General features: G+C 34.7%; 1 protein-coding gene across 2 annotated transcripts in view; it reads right to left on the minus strand.

Moving 5' to 3' along the window:
- Nucleotides 1–1,109: 1,109 nt before the first annotated feature.
- Nucleotides 1,110–13,794, minus strand: part of LOC111031545 (TWiK family of potassium channels protein 18-like) — a 106,845-nt gene continuing 94,160 nt past the window's right edge. The window contains exons 5-6 of one of the 2 annotated variants that reach the window (XR_002604216.1): nucleotides 2,201–3,717; nucleotides 1,110–1,945 (exon numbers count right to left, since the gene is read on the minus strand). Coding sequence is in view for 1 of the 2 variants with exons in the window: in XM_022311548.1 (XP_022167240.1) it covers nucleotides 2,837–3,717 (881 nt within the window). In the remaining variant the exon portion in view is untranslated. Of the gene's footprint in view, nucleotides 3,718–13,794 lie in introns of both variants that reach the window. The other variant, XM_022311548.1, reaches the window with a different exon arrangement.

Genomic DNA, 13,794 nt, shown 5'->3' on the forward strand with positions numbered 1-13,794 from the left:
GCGTACTCAGTGAATATTATCTCATTTCTGTCCTTTATCGATAAGCTCGCAAGCGCCCCGACACATGCATCTGCGGACCCCGTTTTCGCATTACCATATTATTGTGTACAGAAACAATATTATTATAATATTATGTTCTTATATTCGATTTCACGGACGATCACACGCATTCCGTTCAGTCGGCTGTAGTGTTTTCACTTTCGATTCGCCACCGCTTACAATTTCTAGTTTCCTCGGTTGTCGAAAATTGTTTGGAAAATAATGATATCCTAGTCTCACGTTGCACGTCAATGTGATTTTGTGAAGTAAAACGAAAATACACGAATCGGGTGAAGTACGTTCTATGAAATATTATGCAACATAATATTACTTAATTTTTTGTTGTGTGTCTTAACAATATTAATTAACAAACAATAGTACCTATATGCATCCATTGCGTGGGTGCAGAATCTATGATAATATTTTCGTTAGAACAACAGATTTATGACCTTGCATTGACCATACCATACTGTACACAACGACCTATAAGAAATGTACGTAATTATTCAGGTGAATATTAATAAATATCTTTAAAAATAAGTTTTTATGCTTAATTGTATTGGTTCTCAACTTACCTCGGCATAATGATCATTCAGTTTAATTTGCTAATTAAAAGCAAATCCAATAATCCACATTGATGCACCAAATACATCAACCAGACATCACTAGATAATTGTAAACATGAGTTACGACGTGACTCCGATAATATAATACTTGGGAACTTGGGAAAATCAGACCGCCGCGTCCTGCTGACCACTAAATCCTCTAAAGGTCCCTGGACAAGTCGCTGTAGCAATGGACAGCTGACTTTCTAGTCGACTTGTCTGTATTCTTCATTTAAATGCATTTTGTTTTGGTGCCCACTCATCACCGCGCCGACCGACCGGCGCAGAGGACTTTCATGGCTTTAAACGATCGCAGTCAGAGTTGTCGACCAAAGGATTAAATCGTAAGCTGAGTAGTTCGTTTAGCAGCAGGAAAACCCAAAAAGGAAGAAACTTTGAGTGCTTATCGTGGATGAGGGTTGGCAAAAAAAAAAAAAATAATAAAAAACAACTGGTCGAATACGCTTTGGATTCAAATGTTATATTATTATTATTATTATTCCCAATAACACTAATGTATCAATAAACAGTTTGGAACATTAAAAAAAAAAAAAAAACAAACAAACAGACGGTAATCCGAGCAAACGAATTTCCAAACGGTGCCGACTAAAATCGGCGTATACGTAGTTTTTATGTAGGTATATTATAATATCATACGCTTTTAACAATATAGTATACAATATAATATATTATATTTATTACATATTATGGTTCATGGAGTCCCGCGACCGCCGCCTCACAATATCAAACATATCGTCATAATCTACCCGTAGTTTCGTAAATAAGTGTCATAATCATACCAACGGTTGGCCCAACTGTGCTGATGATTAAGTTCTTATTTATTATATTTTATTGTAGGCTGTGAACCCGAAATAAAAAGAAATTTTGTGATCTTCAAAAAATATTAGAATGCCTAACGAGAAATACGGTTATAATATTTGAGTTTGTGGGTTTGCTTTCTGTATGGTATATACCTAGGTGATCTCGATCACAAAGACGCTGTAACACGACGATTGAGTGGTAATCATCAGCCGAGCCAAACCGTGATGATGGGTATGTAAATAGCGTCATATTGTACGATGGGTAATCGTGGCTACAAACACGAAAAGTCTAATTTCGTGATTTTCAACAGTCGGATTGACAAATAATATTATGGTTAATGCACGAATCCGAGTTGGTGGGTAATGTGCTCAGCTACGGTATAGCAGGTATAACCTCGGTTTCCAGACGTTGTTTATATTGTAACGGTTATTGGGGCCTGGACACGACCCGACATCACGCAGAGGCGGACGGAACATTATCTGTATACAATAATAATATAAATGTCATAATAATAATATATCAATAATAATTATAATGAGCGACGCGTCACGGCGAGTTTTACAAAACTTACTTTACGACAATTATACATAATAATAATAATAATAATAATAATAATAGGTAGATAATATTATGTTGTAATATCATAATAATATATAATATAGTTACATTAACGTTTATATATAATATATAATAAATGTATAAATAATTATGTATAAAACGATAGCTGTACACACCGCCTGGGGGAGGAGAGACATCTACACGATCAAATCTCCGCTGGACCTGTGATGCTGCTGCTGATCTTGCTGGTTATGCGGGTTGTGATGGTTCTGCCGGCGGTTCTGCTGCAGCTGCGACTGATGGTGGTCGAACGCCGCCCGTTTTTCGTCCTCGAAAGTGACCATTTTGTCGCGGCACGTGGCCGGCTGGCGGGGCGGCCGGGAGAGCGTGGCCGCGGCCGTGCGCAACGCGGACGGCGGCAGCGGCGGCGGGATCTTCTGCATCTCGATGGCGGAGCACAGGTCGTGAGCGCTGGCGCTGCGCGGTATGAAGTACTCGGAAACGACGCCGCCGGAATAGTGGGCCGTGGTCCGGTGGTGGCCCATCATGGGCTGCTGCACGGAACACCGGCCGGCCGACTGCCGTTGGAACGGTGGCGGGGGTGCGGGGAGAGGCAGGCCACCTTCGTTGCCTCCGCCACCGCCACCGCAGCCCCCGTCAAAACCACCGTCGTCGCAGTCGTCAAACGCGGGCGGCGGCAATAAGGGTAGTTTAGGGGGCGGCGGCAGAGGCGGCGACAGTGGTGGGGCCAACGGTTTCAGGTCGATCGACGCGGCCGTCGCGTCCGGTGGCGGCGGCCCAAATTCCCCGTGTCAGGAACCGGCGGCTACTCCGTTGTTCCGGTTGTGCGGGTGGGGCGGCTGCCGTCCGCGGTTATGCGGGTGAGCCGTCGCGGACGAAATCGCACCGCCGCAGTCGTCGTCGTCGCAGCCGTCCATGGCACCGGCCACCGTGCACACGACCATGTTGATGTCCTTTTGCTGCAGGTGCTGCTGGTGCTGCTGCTGCTGCTGCGACCACATCCACCACCAACAGCAGCACCACCGGCAGTTACGCGACATAGCAGCCAGTTCGTCCTGCAACAGCTGGAAACACATGGCCACCACGGCCATGCCGACCAGTATGTAACCGGACGACACGAACACTGACACATCCTTGGTGGACTCGACGCCGCCCGGCACCAGCTCACCGAACCCGATGGTGCCCAGGCTGGTGAAACAGAAGTACGAGCCCTCGAGCAGCGTCCACCGCTCGAGCTTTTGGTAGATGAATGCTCCCAGTGCAACGTACGCCGCGACCACGGACAGCGACAGCAGCACGGGAACGCGTTTCTGTCCACCACCGGCCGACATGCCTACTGTCGTGACGTCCGCGTATGCGGCCGCACCCGAGACGGTTTCGAACTCGTAGGGGTGGCGGTAATAGTCGCCACCGCCCACGTGATTGCTGGACACCGTGTTGGGCGGCGCTCGTTTGCCGCCGCCCGGCCTGCCTCGTCCACCGCCGCCACCCCCGTCGTCCCTGTCTTCCCGGTTTCCGGGCGAACACAGCCTGGAGTAGATGCGCCGAAAGTTCTTGGCCAACGTCTCGCCCATCGTGGACAGGTACAGCAACATGAGCGGGATGCCGATCAGCGCGTACACGATCGTGATCACTCGGCCCCAAGGTGTCTGCGGCGTCACGCTACCGTAACCTGAAAAACAAACAGACGGCTGACGATCAGAAACGAATAAAATGTATAATATACGCAGTGAGTTTGGTCCTCATGATCCCGTCGTCATTCGACGACAAACAAAATATAATTAATCAGTGTGTGAGACCCCTTCGACAACATAATTGCCTAATAATCATAGGTTTTTCGTCGATGATATGTGTATTATTGAGAATATTTCATTTAATTAGTACCGAAAAAATATAAAGCTGACGTTACCATATTATCAAAATAATTTCAACAGCACGAAGTCATATTATAGCCTTTAGGACAGACATAATATTAATAGAATACTATATTATATTGTAGTCATGTTATTGTAGCTATGTTAACCATGAAAAAATGGTGACAACTAAAATGTTGCAATAACTTTTGTGTACCTAGTGAATACTAATACTAAACACTGTCGTCAATCTTACTCTTATTCAAGATATCTATTTAAATTTTACAATATTAATAATTAATAATTATACATATTTTATAGTATATAACCTTCTACCTACTATACGATTTCGTTATGAGCGCTTAATCATTAAAGGCCTTATTAAATACTACTACCTAAATTTTTGGGTTAATCCAGCTGAACCCTGTTATTCACAAATGGGATGGATTGAGTTTGGGTGTTTTTTTTTTTTTTTGGAAAAAAATTTGTTGTCAAGTTCACGGGATTTTAGAAGATTAAAAAATCGTGCGCAATCGATTTTAATAATTTGATCGTATTACAAATAAAAAACAGAAAAACGTAATTGATATTATAATAAAATTCGTCGAATGCATTTTTTTTTGGTAAGTACCTATGTAATTGTGGATGATCGAAAACGCCTAAAACGAATTACGATATTTCACATACTCACTGGCGTTTGGTCGTATTAAAATGTGTGTAAGCAGCTGATTTCGTTGTAATACTGTTGTGACGACGAAAAATAACAATAATAACGTTTTAAATATAGTTTGTTAATTAAGTTAAGACTATTAATTTTTGTACGCGTGCATTATCATTTAGTGTATATTATTATAGATTGTGCGTAATCTACACTACCAACATCAAAGTTTCTCAATTACGCGAGTTTCAACGGCGTACATAACATAATAATACCTAACACACTTTGGACAAACTGACATCGTACACTATAATGCTGAGTCCATAACCACTTCAGTTGAGTACCCGTACAGTATAATATTTATACCGATCTGCAACATTCAGACTACGTAAGCAGTCATCAGGATTTTTTTCTTGCGGGACAACGGCCGTCGTCCATCAGATGATATTATAATATAAAGTACTTTAACTCCCGATCTACCCTGCAACTGCACTGTCGTAGTCGTGTTGTCATTTACAAGAATAAATCGAGTGGCAAAATATTGTTAAGTGTACATGTGAGTGAATATTTGTATTATCTAATCATATTCACATATTTTCACGAAGCACTCGTCAGCCGGTCGCCCTGGTCGGAAATACATAAAGTGTCTCCCATACAGTACCTATCGTGAAATTACTTTCTTTACTTTTTATAAAATAAAATCGTATATTAGAGTAAGTGGTTAGAGTTTGGTGAAAAAATTGTTTCAACGTTAACATTTTCAGGAATATCGACGCTTTAATACCGCCATCTTAAAAATGTATAAAACCTGAAAATACCTAATAAAAGATATTTTCTCCGAAGTTGATTATACCTTCAACTTTGTTCCTTGAAAACAGTGCAATTGAAATTCGAAATATTTTATGAAATTATAAAATATCAACACTGTAATGTTACAAAAATCAGTTAAATCGCGTGGCTCATAAAACCGAGAGTGTGTTAAATGTTGACGGTATAACACCGGGAAACAAAAATGTCAATAATCGAACCTTGGGTAAAGTATTTTAGTTTTTTTTAGAAATTCGAGTTATCTCGACCGTGGAGCGTTTTTAATCAATATTTATGGTTTTTTTTTAATTCATTACATATTTAGTTCATCGCCGAAGAGTAATTTAAGTACCCAAACCGCAATGTCTATAATTACGTTAGGGGCACACACACATACACACACGTGTGTAATCGCATTTATAATATATATTACCCAATACAGGAAATTGTACCATGACCGCCATTTTAATTTCGTTATCGGTATGGTTTAGTTCATGGTTTTTGTTACGATCGAAAATATATGCTATAATTCCAATATAATATACAACGAGTACTTATAAATATCTATGTATATGGTATATTATATTATTGTTATTATTATTTGCATTGGGTGACATCAATATCGCAGTGTTCTGTGAGACCATACAATATTATAATACATGAATTCTGGTAACGTGTACGGTGTACCTAGTCGTGTGCGCTAAATGTTTGAAATACGGTTGTGTATATTATGTATACTAAAAACACGATCATATCATAATTATTAATTATTACATTTCAATACAACAATAATATATAGTTACCATTATTATAACGATGTATACAACAATAGTTAGTAATTATACACTTTGACCCAGTTTAAAGGTTGTAGAGCCGCGAGTACTGTTCGCGGACGTCGAGGTATGCTATATGATATGTACCTATAATAATTAATAGATATACATGTATGAATGTTAATTATTATTGGTTATGTAGAGTTGTGTTGGAATTTTCTAAAAACAATTATACATCAATGTTTTTCGCCAAAACTATTTACAATTTCAATTTACGCTATTGTAAGCACTGGGGAATTTCCCATGATATTTTAAATACATATTATAAAATATATTTAAATAAGTCATAATAACAATAACATTTTTTTACTGTTATAATGTTTAGACCGTATAACGTAAGGATTTATTTGAAACTTAAAGAAGTGCGATCGGTATTAAACAGAACATTTTATTTTGTGTTAATATTGGTGTAGGAAATTAACAATAAAACTAATTCATAAAAGGAAAAAAAGAACACGGAAAAAAGGAAATTTTTTTTAACAATTTACGATATAATACTAATTCATTATGAAAATTTAAAAAATGCATACATTTGCAATTAGTGCGTAAAGTGTCACTAGTTAATCACACATTTAATAATTTGAAATATATCAAAAATAATCGAAAAAAATTTATGAAATTATTAAATTCCTTAAAAACGGTCAGTATCCAACCCCCCTAAGAAAATGTATATTTAATCATATTTAAATTATTGGTGATTGTTAATTGTTATTAAACATATAAATATAATAATGCCATTGTAACAAATTAAGTCATGTTCAAACGTATGTCAAATGATTTATAAAATATGTGTTGTGCTGTATGTAACGAAGCATTTATGTGAATTTGTTTGTGATCGTAATTTATGATATTTAAAATTTGTAAATGTGTGATAGTATTTAACACACTAATTAGTCATTACTAATGTATGATTTTTTTTTAATTTTTACAATCAATTAGTATTAGATTTAAAATTTTTAATTTTTTCTGTGAATTAAACTAATTAGAAACTGAAGGGATAGTTGGACATTAAATCTTGCGTGAATATACACAATACCAACTTACCCATAATAGTAAAAAGCAATAGCAGAACATTTTAAGATAACTGTAATAACATTAAGAACGGAAATCGTAGCTCGAATATAATTTACTCCCAAAAAACCAGGATAACATAAAGAGCTAATCCTCTGCAGCTGCTACTAACAAATAGCACTTGCCTTATGATATTAAGCCAGAGAATATTCATGCCCAGTAACGGACAGATATAGCGTTGTCGTGTGAAGAAGGTAAACGCAGCCTTTAACGTAACTTTAACGTGTCACTAAACAACCGTGGACATTTTTTTACCCACACCTGTGTTTTTAGTGTAATGCCTGGCTGCAGGTGTATAGCACCCGCACAGATTTCAAGATAAGCGCAGGTATAGTGAAACACAAAAACAGTAGGTACAGGTAAATGAAGAAAAACCCACTCAATGAACATCAGCCCACCATAAAAAGACCGAAATCAAAGAAAACCTTTTTGAATTCAACGACATGTCCAAAAACATCCCTATCGAAGCAACGACTTCGCAATAAGACTAATAGAGAACAACTATAATTATACCGCTAACAAAACATCGCAACAAACGAAATACGGTAGACATCACCGAACAGATTGAAAATAGACAGGTGTTTCCGGAACGAAAGATCTACGAACTCCGACTGTAGAAGCGCACAAACCGAACTATAAATATAAATAATATAGTGTCCTCTAAGCCATTGCACAACCGACGACTTAATTAATGCAAACGGAAGCGACTACATGAACGTATATGCTGCTATAATTAGATCAAAAAGGGAATATTGTTGTACGTAACCCATCCAAAAAAGCATCTTTACAGATTCGACGTGAAGAAGAAGCATTGTATTATACATAGTTAATTACAATTTTTTTTTTTTAACTTTAGTCCCAAATTGGGTTCTACCGTAGTATTGTTACATTACGCTTGAATATAGTACACACAATATAATGATAGGTATATTAGTATATTACATCTGTACACTGTACGCGTACCTACTATATAACTATACATATTATACGCGAAAGAGAATCGAAAACGTCGGCTAACACGGTTTGTAATATATTATGCGGTTGTAGCATACATCGGGGACGCGGGAAAAATGTATAGAAATGTATGGGGGGAGGGAAGGGGGGAATGGGGGGAATAAAACGGCAAAAAATATTAACGAAATGAAGTCCTAATTTTTTTTTCGTATTTACTCCCCGCTCACGTATCGAACAGTAAACACGACGTTAATAATGGTATGACATGTATATAATAATATACGGTGTGTGCCGTCGACGTCGTAATACAATATAATAAACACAATTGTTTCATTCGTGCAGTGAAAAACATCGAACGATTCGACAACAAATACAAGGTGAAAATGCGTGAAAACTTATCGAAACGATTTTTCGCGTCGCGGACGGACGATAAACGTTAGGAACATGGAACATCAAAATGAAAATAACAACGATGAAGGGAAAAAAAATATTTGATCATCGAAGAGAGCAATAAGAAAAATAAATAAATATGGATGTATAATAATAATATAAAGCTGATATTTCCACAGAAAAATTGACAAATTGTGTAATATCGATTTACCATAGTTGTCTCATTTATAACTTTTATTATGATTATTATTATTATTACAGCTCTGCTCTACTTCTTGGCCCGCATTAATTTTCACACGAACATTTAGTCGAATTATTACCAAACTCATCTCCGCTTCTTCCCGAACCCATACCTGTACCAAAGTTGGACAATGTCTAGTTAGAAAGTTAAAGTTGAAGTTGAAGTTGAATTGAAATGTTACTTTCAATGTAACACCTAGTTGGTATTAATTCATAATACGTTTCTAATCGAACGAGTTGAATTAAATTCATGAAATTATCTAATTGAATTCGTTAAACACGAAAAATATTTATCTAATCATTTTTATAATCACTGCAAAAATTTTAATCTTCCGTAACTCAGGTGACTGCTGACTAGGTAATACAATAGATAATATATATTATATATTTTGTATTTTGTATTTTGTTATAATAGAGATATTAATTGTTGAATAAGTATTAAACATTTGATGAGTGTTTAACTACGAAATATTTTTTGCAAAATTTTGTTGAAATCTAAGTTCCAATTCTTATAAAAAAAATATTGAAAGTTGTATATTATATTTATTTTTGATATTTTTAAATATTTGTTTATGAGCAATTTAGGACATTTATTACGTTTTCAAGGTTTTTGACTTTATAACAGAGTACTTTATAGAGTATACATATCTTTATGTATTTTTATCGCTGAGCACAGCAATACTATTATGTACATATGCTTCAAATGGTCATAAAACTACCATCAATGGTCGTCTATTGTATGTTATAGATAGCTGCATAAAATTTCGAGCAAGGCATATTTTTAAATACGTCGGTTTTTAGTCTGGAATTTCTGTTATATACCTAAATAAATAGATTTGGGCTTTTTTAAATTTGTATTATTAATTAAAATACTATTACCATGCCATAATACGTATAACACCACATACAACTCTGCAGGTATTCGTTCGTTTCATATTATGTTCCTGTACACCGCACATTTTCACATATTATACGTATATAATATATAATCTAACAATAATGTTGTAGTATACATACCTATCTTACATTTTATACCCATTATGTTTGTAGTACGCTACCGAATCGCTGAAATACTATTCATTCCACATTTATAAATATATTCATTTTTTGCTAGAGTTTTCTTAGTAAACGACCATTATTTTTGAAATCCGAGATGAATATTATATTTATATAATACTGCACGCACGCCTCTCGGCTCTCACACAAGCCCTTCTCACGTAATGCCCAGCTGTCTACTGCTGCAGCACAAGCAAATATTATAATAAATATACCTCTATGGAATGCAAATTCAATGGTATACAAGCCGATTATTATAATAATCATCTATTATAGTACTGATAAATCTGACGTGACGATCGGAAGGCGTTTTTAAGGACGTAGGATCGCTTTTATTTCTTATTACTTACCTTTTTTATAGACCGTCTGTGCATAACTATAATTGCAGTTACATATTATTAAAAATTTAAAAATAATTAAAATGGCATATGATTATCTAAGTTTGATCAGATTTGTTGAGTGCAAAATTCGGGAAAAAAAAAATTATTTAAATGTTAAGTAGTAGATATAATATAAGTACCTAAACATAGCCACTCATATTACATCATCGGTGTGTCGTCCGTCCAGGACGCCGTAATAAAACTAATATACTCACTATATATGGTAAATAGTAATAAAATATTGTTAAAACATGCAATGCGCAAACGTCCGGCTGAATTTTTTACACGGAGGATTAATGATGCGCAAAAGACAAACTTCGGATTCTAACGCAGATTGATCCCGAGGCTTGTGTCTGTGTAAATACGAGACCATCTATTATAATGTGCTATATACCTAAACTGATTGTAAACATTATAATTATTATCGTATTTTATTTCACTTTGATTTGTTATAAGTGATATATTCGACCTATTCCACTCTTGCAACTTTTGTTCGTTCGGCACTTGTTCTGTATTTCGGAGAAGATACGTAAATTATTTATTAAAAAGTTCACCGCATTCATTAAATACAAGTAGTATTTCTTGAAACCGAAACTCTATTCTCCGAATATCCTGATAAAAATCAATCACGTATAAATAAATATATATATATTTTATGTTGCACGATCTGTCGTTTATTCTCAAATAATATTCACTTGCACGTGGTAGGCTTTAGACGAGAATCCCAATTATAATATTCATTTGATTTTCTTCACACGAAATTATTATTATCGTCATTTCAGATGATTACATTTGCGACCAACAATGCGACGATGTTCTGAAATATTATACAAACATAACTTCCGAACGTCATATTTTTATGGCACAAAACTATTATTATTACACCTGGTGGTTATATACCTAAACTAAACCTGATGCCAAAAAAATCAAACCACGACAATAGCAATAAGTACATATTATACTTGTTTAAATAAACATATTGTTTTGTAATTTTAAGAATTGATTTATCTTGAAAAGTTAAAAGCATCTGATAAAATCCATTATATAGATTTAAGATTCACTCTACCAAAAGTCAATATACTTTCAAGATTTGACGTCGAACTTAAAATATTTATTGGATTATAAATAATTCAGTAAACAATTATTTATTAAAGTCGGAACGTCATTTAACTCAAAAATGCTTATGCAATTATAATATGTATGCACAGTATAGGTACACTATACATTCCCACGAGAATTTACTATTTTAGAGTGGTGTGCTAATGGTTTTTACATTACTCCTACGACAGTCGAAAGTCACGTGGGACATTGGTCTATATGGGACCGACCAAAATATATTTAGGTACCAACTGTACTTATTAACGTATTAAAATGATTAATAAATTTTAATTTAAGTATAGTTATTTTATAAATCATTTATGTATTACATCTTTGTTTAAAATATGAAAAATTGACATCCCAAAAATGTAAACCTAAATCATTTTTTTTCTTCTATCGTAATTATTCTTATTCAACTTAACTTTACCCCAGTGCAATTCTCGCGAAACAGTTTCAAATGTAACAACCTCCTTAAATTTAGTACAACATTTTCTTAAATTCAAAATATCTGCAGACTTATCATATGTTATGAACATAACTGTTTATAAGTCTTATAGGTTAGTCTTATAAACACTCGTCGTTCTTATAAGACATGTCTGCTATATTATCCAAATGCTGTAAGTAAAGACAAATTATACGCACTGTATACAATTAACTTTCAGTAAATATTAAAAATTATTGTTTTTAAATATGGTTTTCGATTGCATACCTAGTAACAAAAAATGTACTCGGTACATGTTTACAGTATGCGAATAAGTTTATCTCAAAATACCCAATACATTATTCCTATGTAAAATTAATTTTCCAAAAACTTTGAGTACCCAATGTTTAAAAGTCAACAGTTGTCGTACATTATGTATTTAATTAAAATCATAATATTATGTAATAACTGTTTTTGTACACACATATATATTTTTATTTTTTATTATTTTTTTTTAAAGCTTCGGCGTCTAAGGCCATTGACTGCAGTATAAATTATTATAACAACTGTGGCAGGTATATTAAAATATTATGACGATTTTATCAAATAAACAAATAATATATAGGTAGGTATTATTTGAACAAAAAGGGTAAAAAAACAATAGAGTGTATTAAATTGTACAACTCGGTTAGTGGATGTATAATATATATATATATCACTCATCTACAAATCCAATCTGACCATTAAATTAAAAAAAAAGGTTAACACAGGCGAATTACAAAGAGGGGATACGATAAATGCCAATCAAGAGGGAACAAGGCGTGGCCTCTGGACAAATAAATAACATGCTATACGACAATAGCGATTTTTATTATTATTAGACGTAAAACTTTAATCTAACCACATAAATTATCGTTATATTATTGTTATGAATTGTGATAATCGATATTATATTAAATTGCAGATCGACACAATAAAACAATTTTTAGTTTTATATAAACGTAGGTACCTATCATAATATTGATATTGTCGTTTAGAACAGTTTTTATTTCAAATCATTTTAGTTTCGTACGATATTATATAAAATATTTTCTTATTTCCTCATCTTCTTCTTCTTCGGATAATAATAATAATAAAAAAACCTCAATGAACCCTACGAAAACATCCTATGTAGGTATTTGCGGAAAAATGATGTTTTATTTTTGTTCGATTTTGAATATTGTTTTAATCCAAACGATGCAACCGTGATAGAATAATAGCTGATGGAAAAATAAAACTGCTAATATAATAATATATATAAAACAATATGTCAAATGGTTATAGATTATTTATGAGGCGCACCCGCGAAGCGTGTTGCTTTATTAGTTTCCGAGCATATATAGATACTGTGGACACCTACTGCAATGTAGACGCCCAAACGGCGTCTATAAATTATATGTGCGCTTATTTTTACGAAATATAAAAACAACAACCTTACACGGAAAAGTCGCAACAAATTAAGATGAATTATTAAGGGTCGCGCCGTCAGGGGGTTGCTTATCCTATATTATATGGTATAATATTTTATTTTTTCGACAAAAATATATTTATTTAAAGACAGAGATAGAAGGAGAAAAATCCATTCGGTAACTTATGCGCGTTTAATATTCAGAATCGTTTTCACTGAATATAATATTACAACGATGAACTATCTAAACTATCTACCTATACCGTTTAAGACTGCAGGTTAGTAGTTTATTTTATTTTATTTTTTCGAAAGAGCTTAGGTACCTATAAACACAGTACGGAAGCGTTCGTGTGCACTGTTGTGCTACAACTATTATATGGCATATAGTACATTTACACGGTGATAGTAAATTATATTAAATATTGCCTTTGAAACGAGTTGGGACGCGTTACGTATACAAAACGACGCGCCGTACCATTTTATTAGAATAAATAAATTTCCACCGTCGTGTGCCGTTGTGCCAAGAAGTGCTACACGTGTA

The sequence above is a fragment of the Myzus persicae genome, unplaced genomic scaffold (assembly GCF_001856785.1).
Source record: "Myzus persicae strain clone G006 unplaced genomic scaffold, MPER_G0061.0, whole genome shotgun sequence".
In the NCBI taxonomy this organism is placed as follows: domain Eukaryota; kingdom Metazoa; phylum Arthropoda; class Insecta; order Hemiptera; family Aphididae; genus Myzus; species Myzus persicae.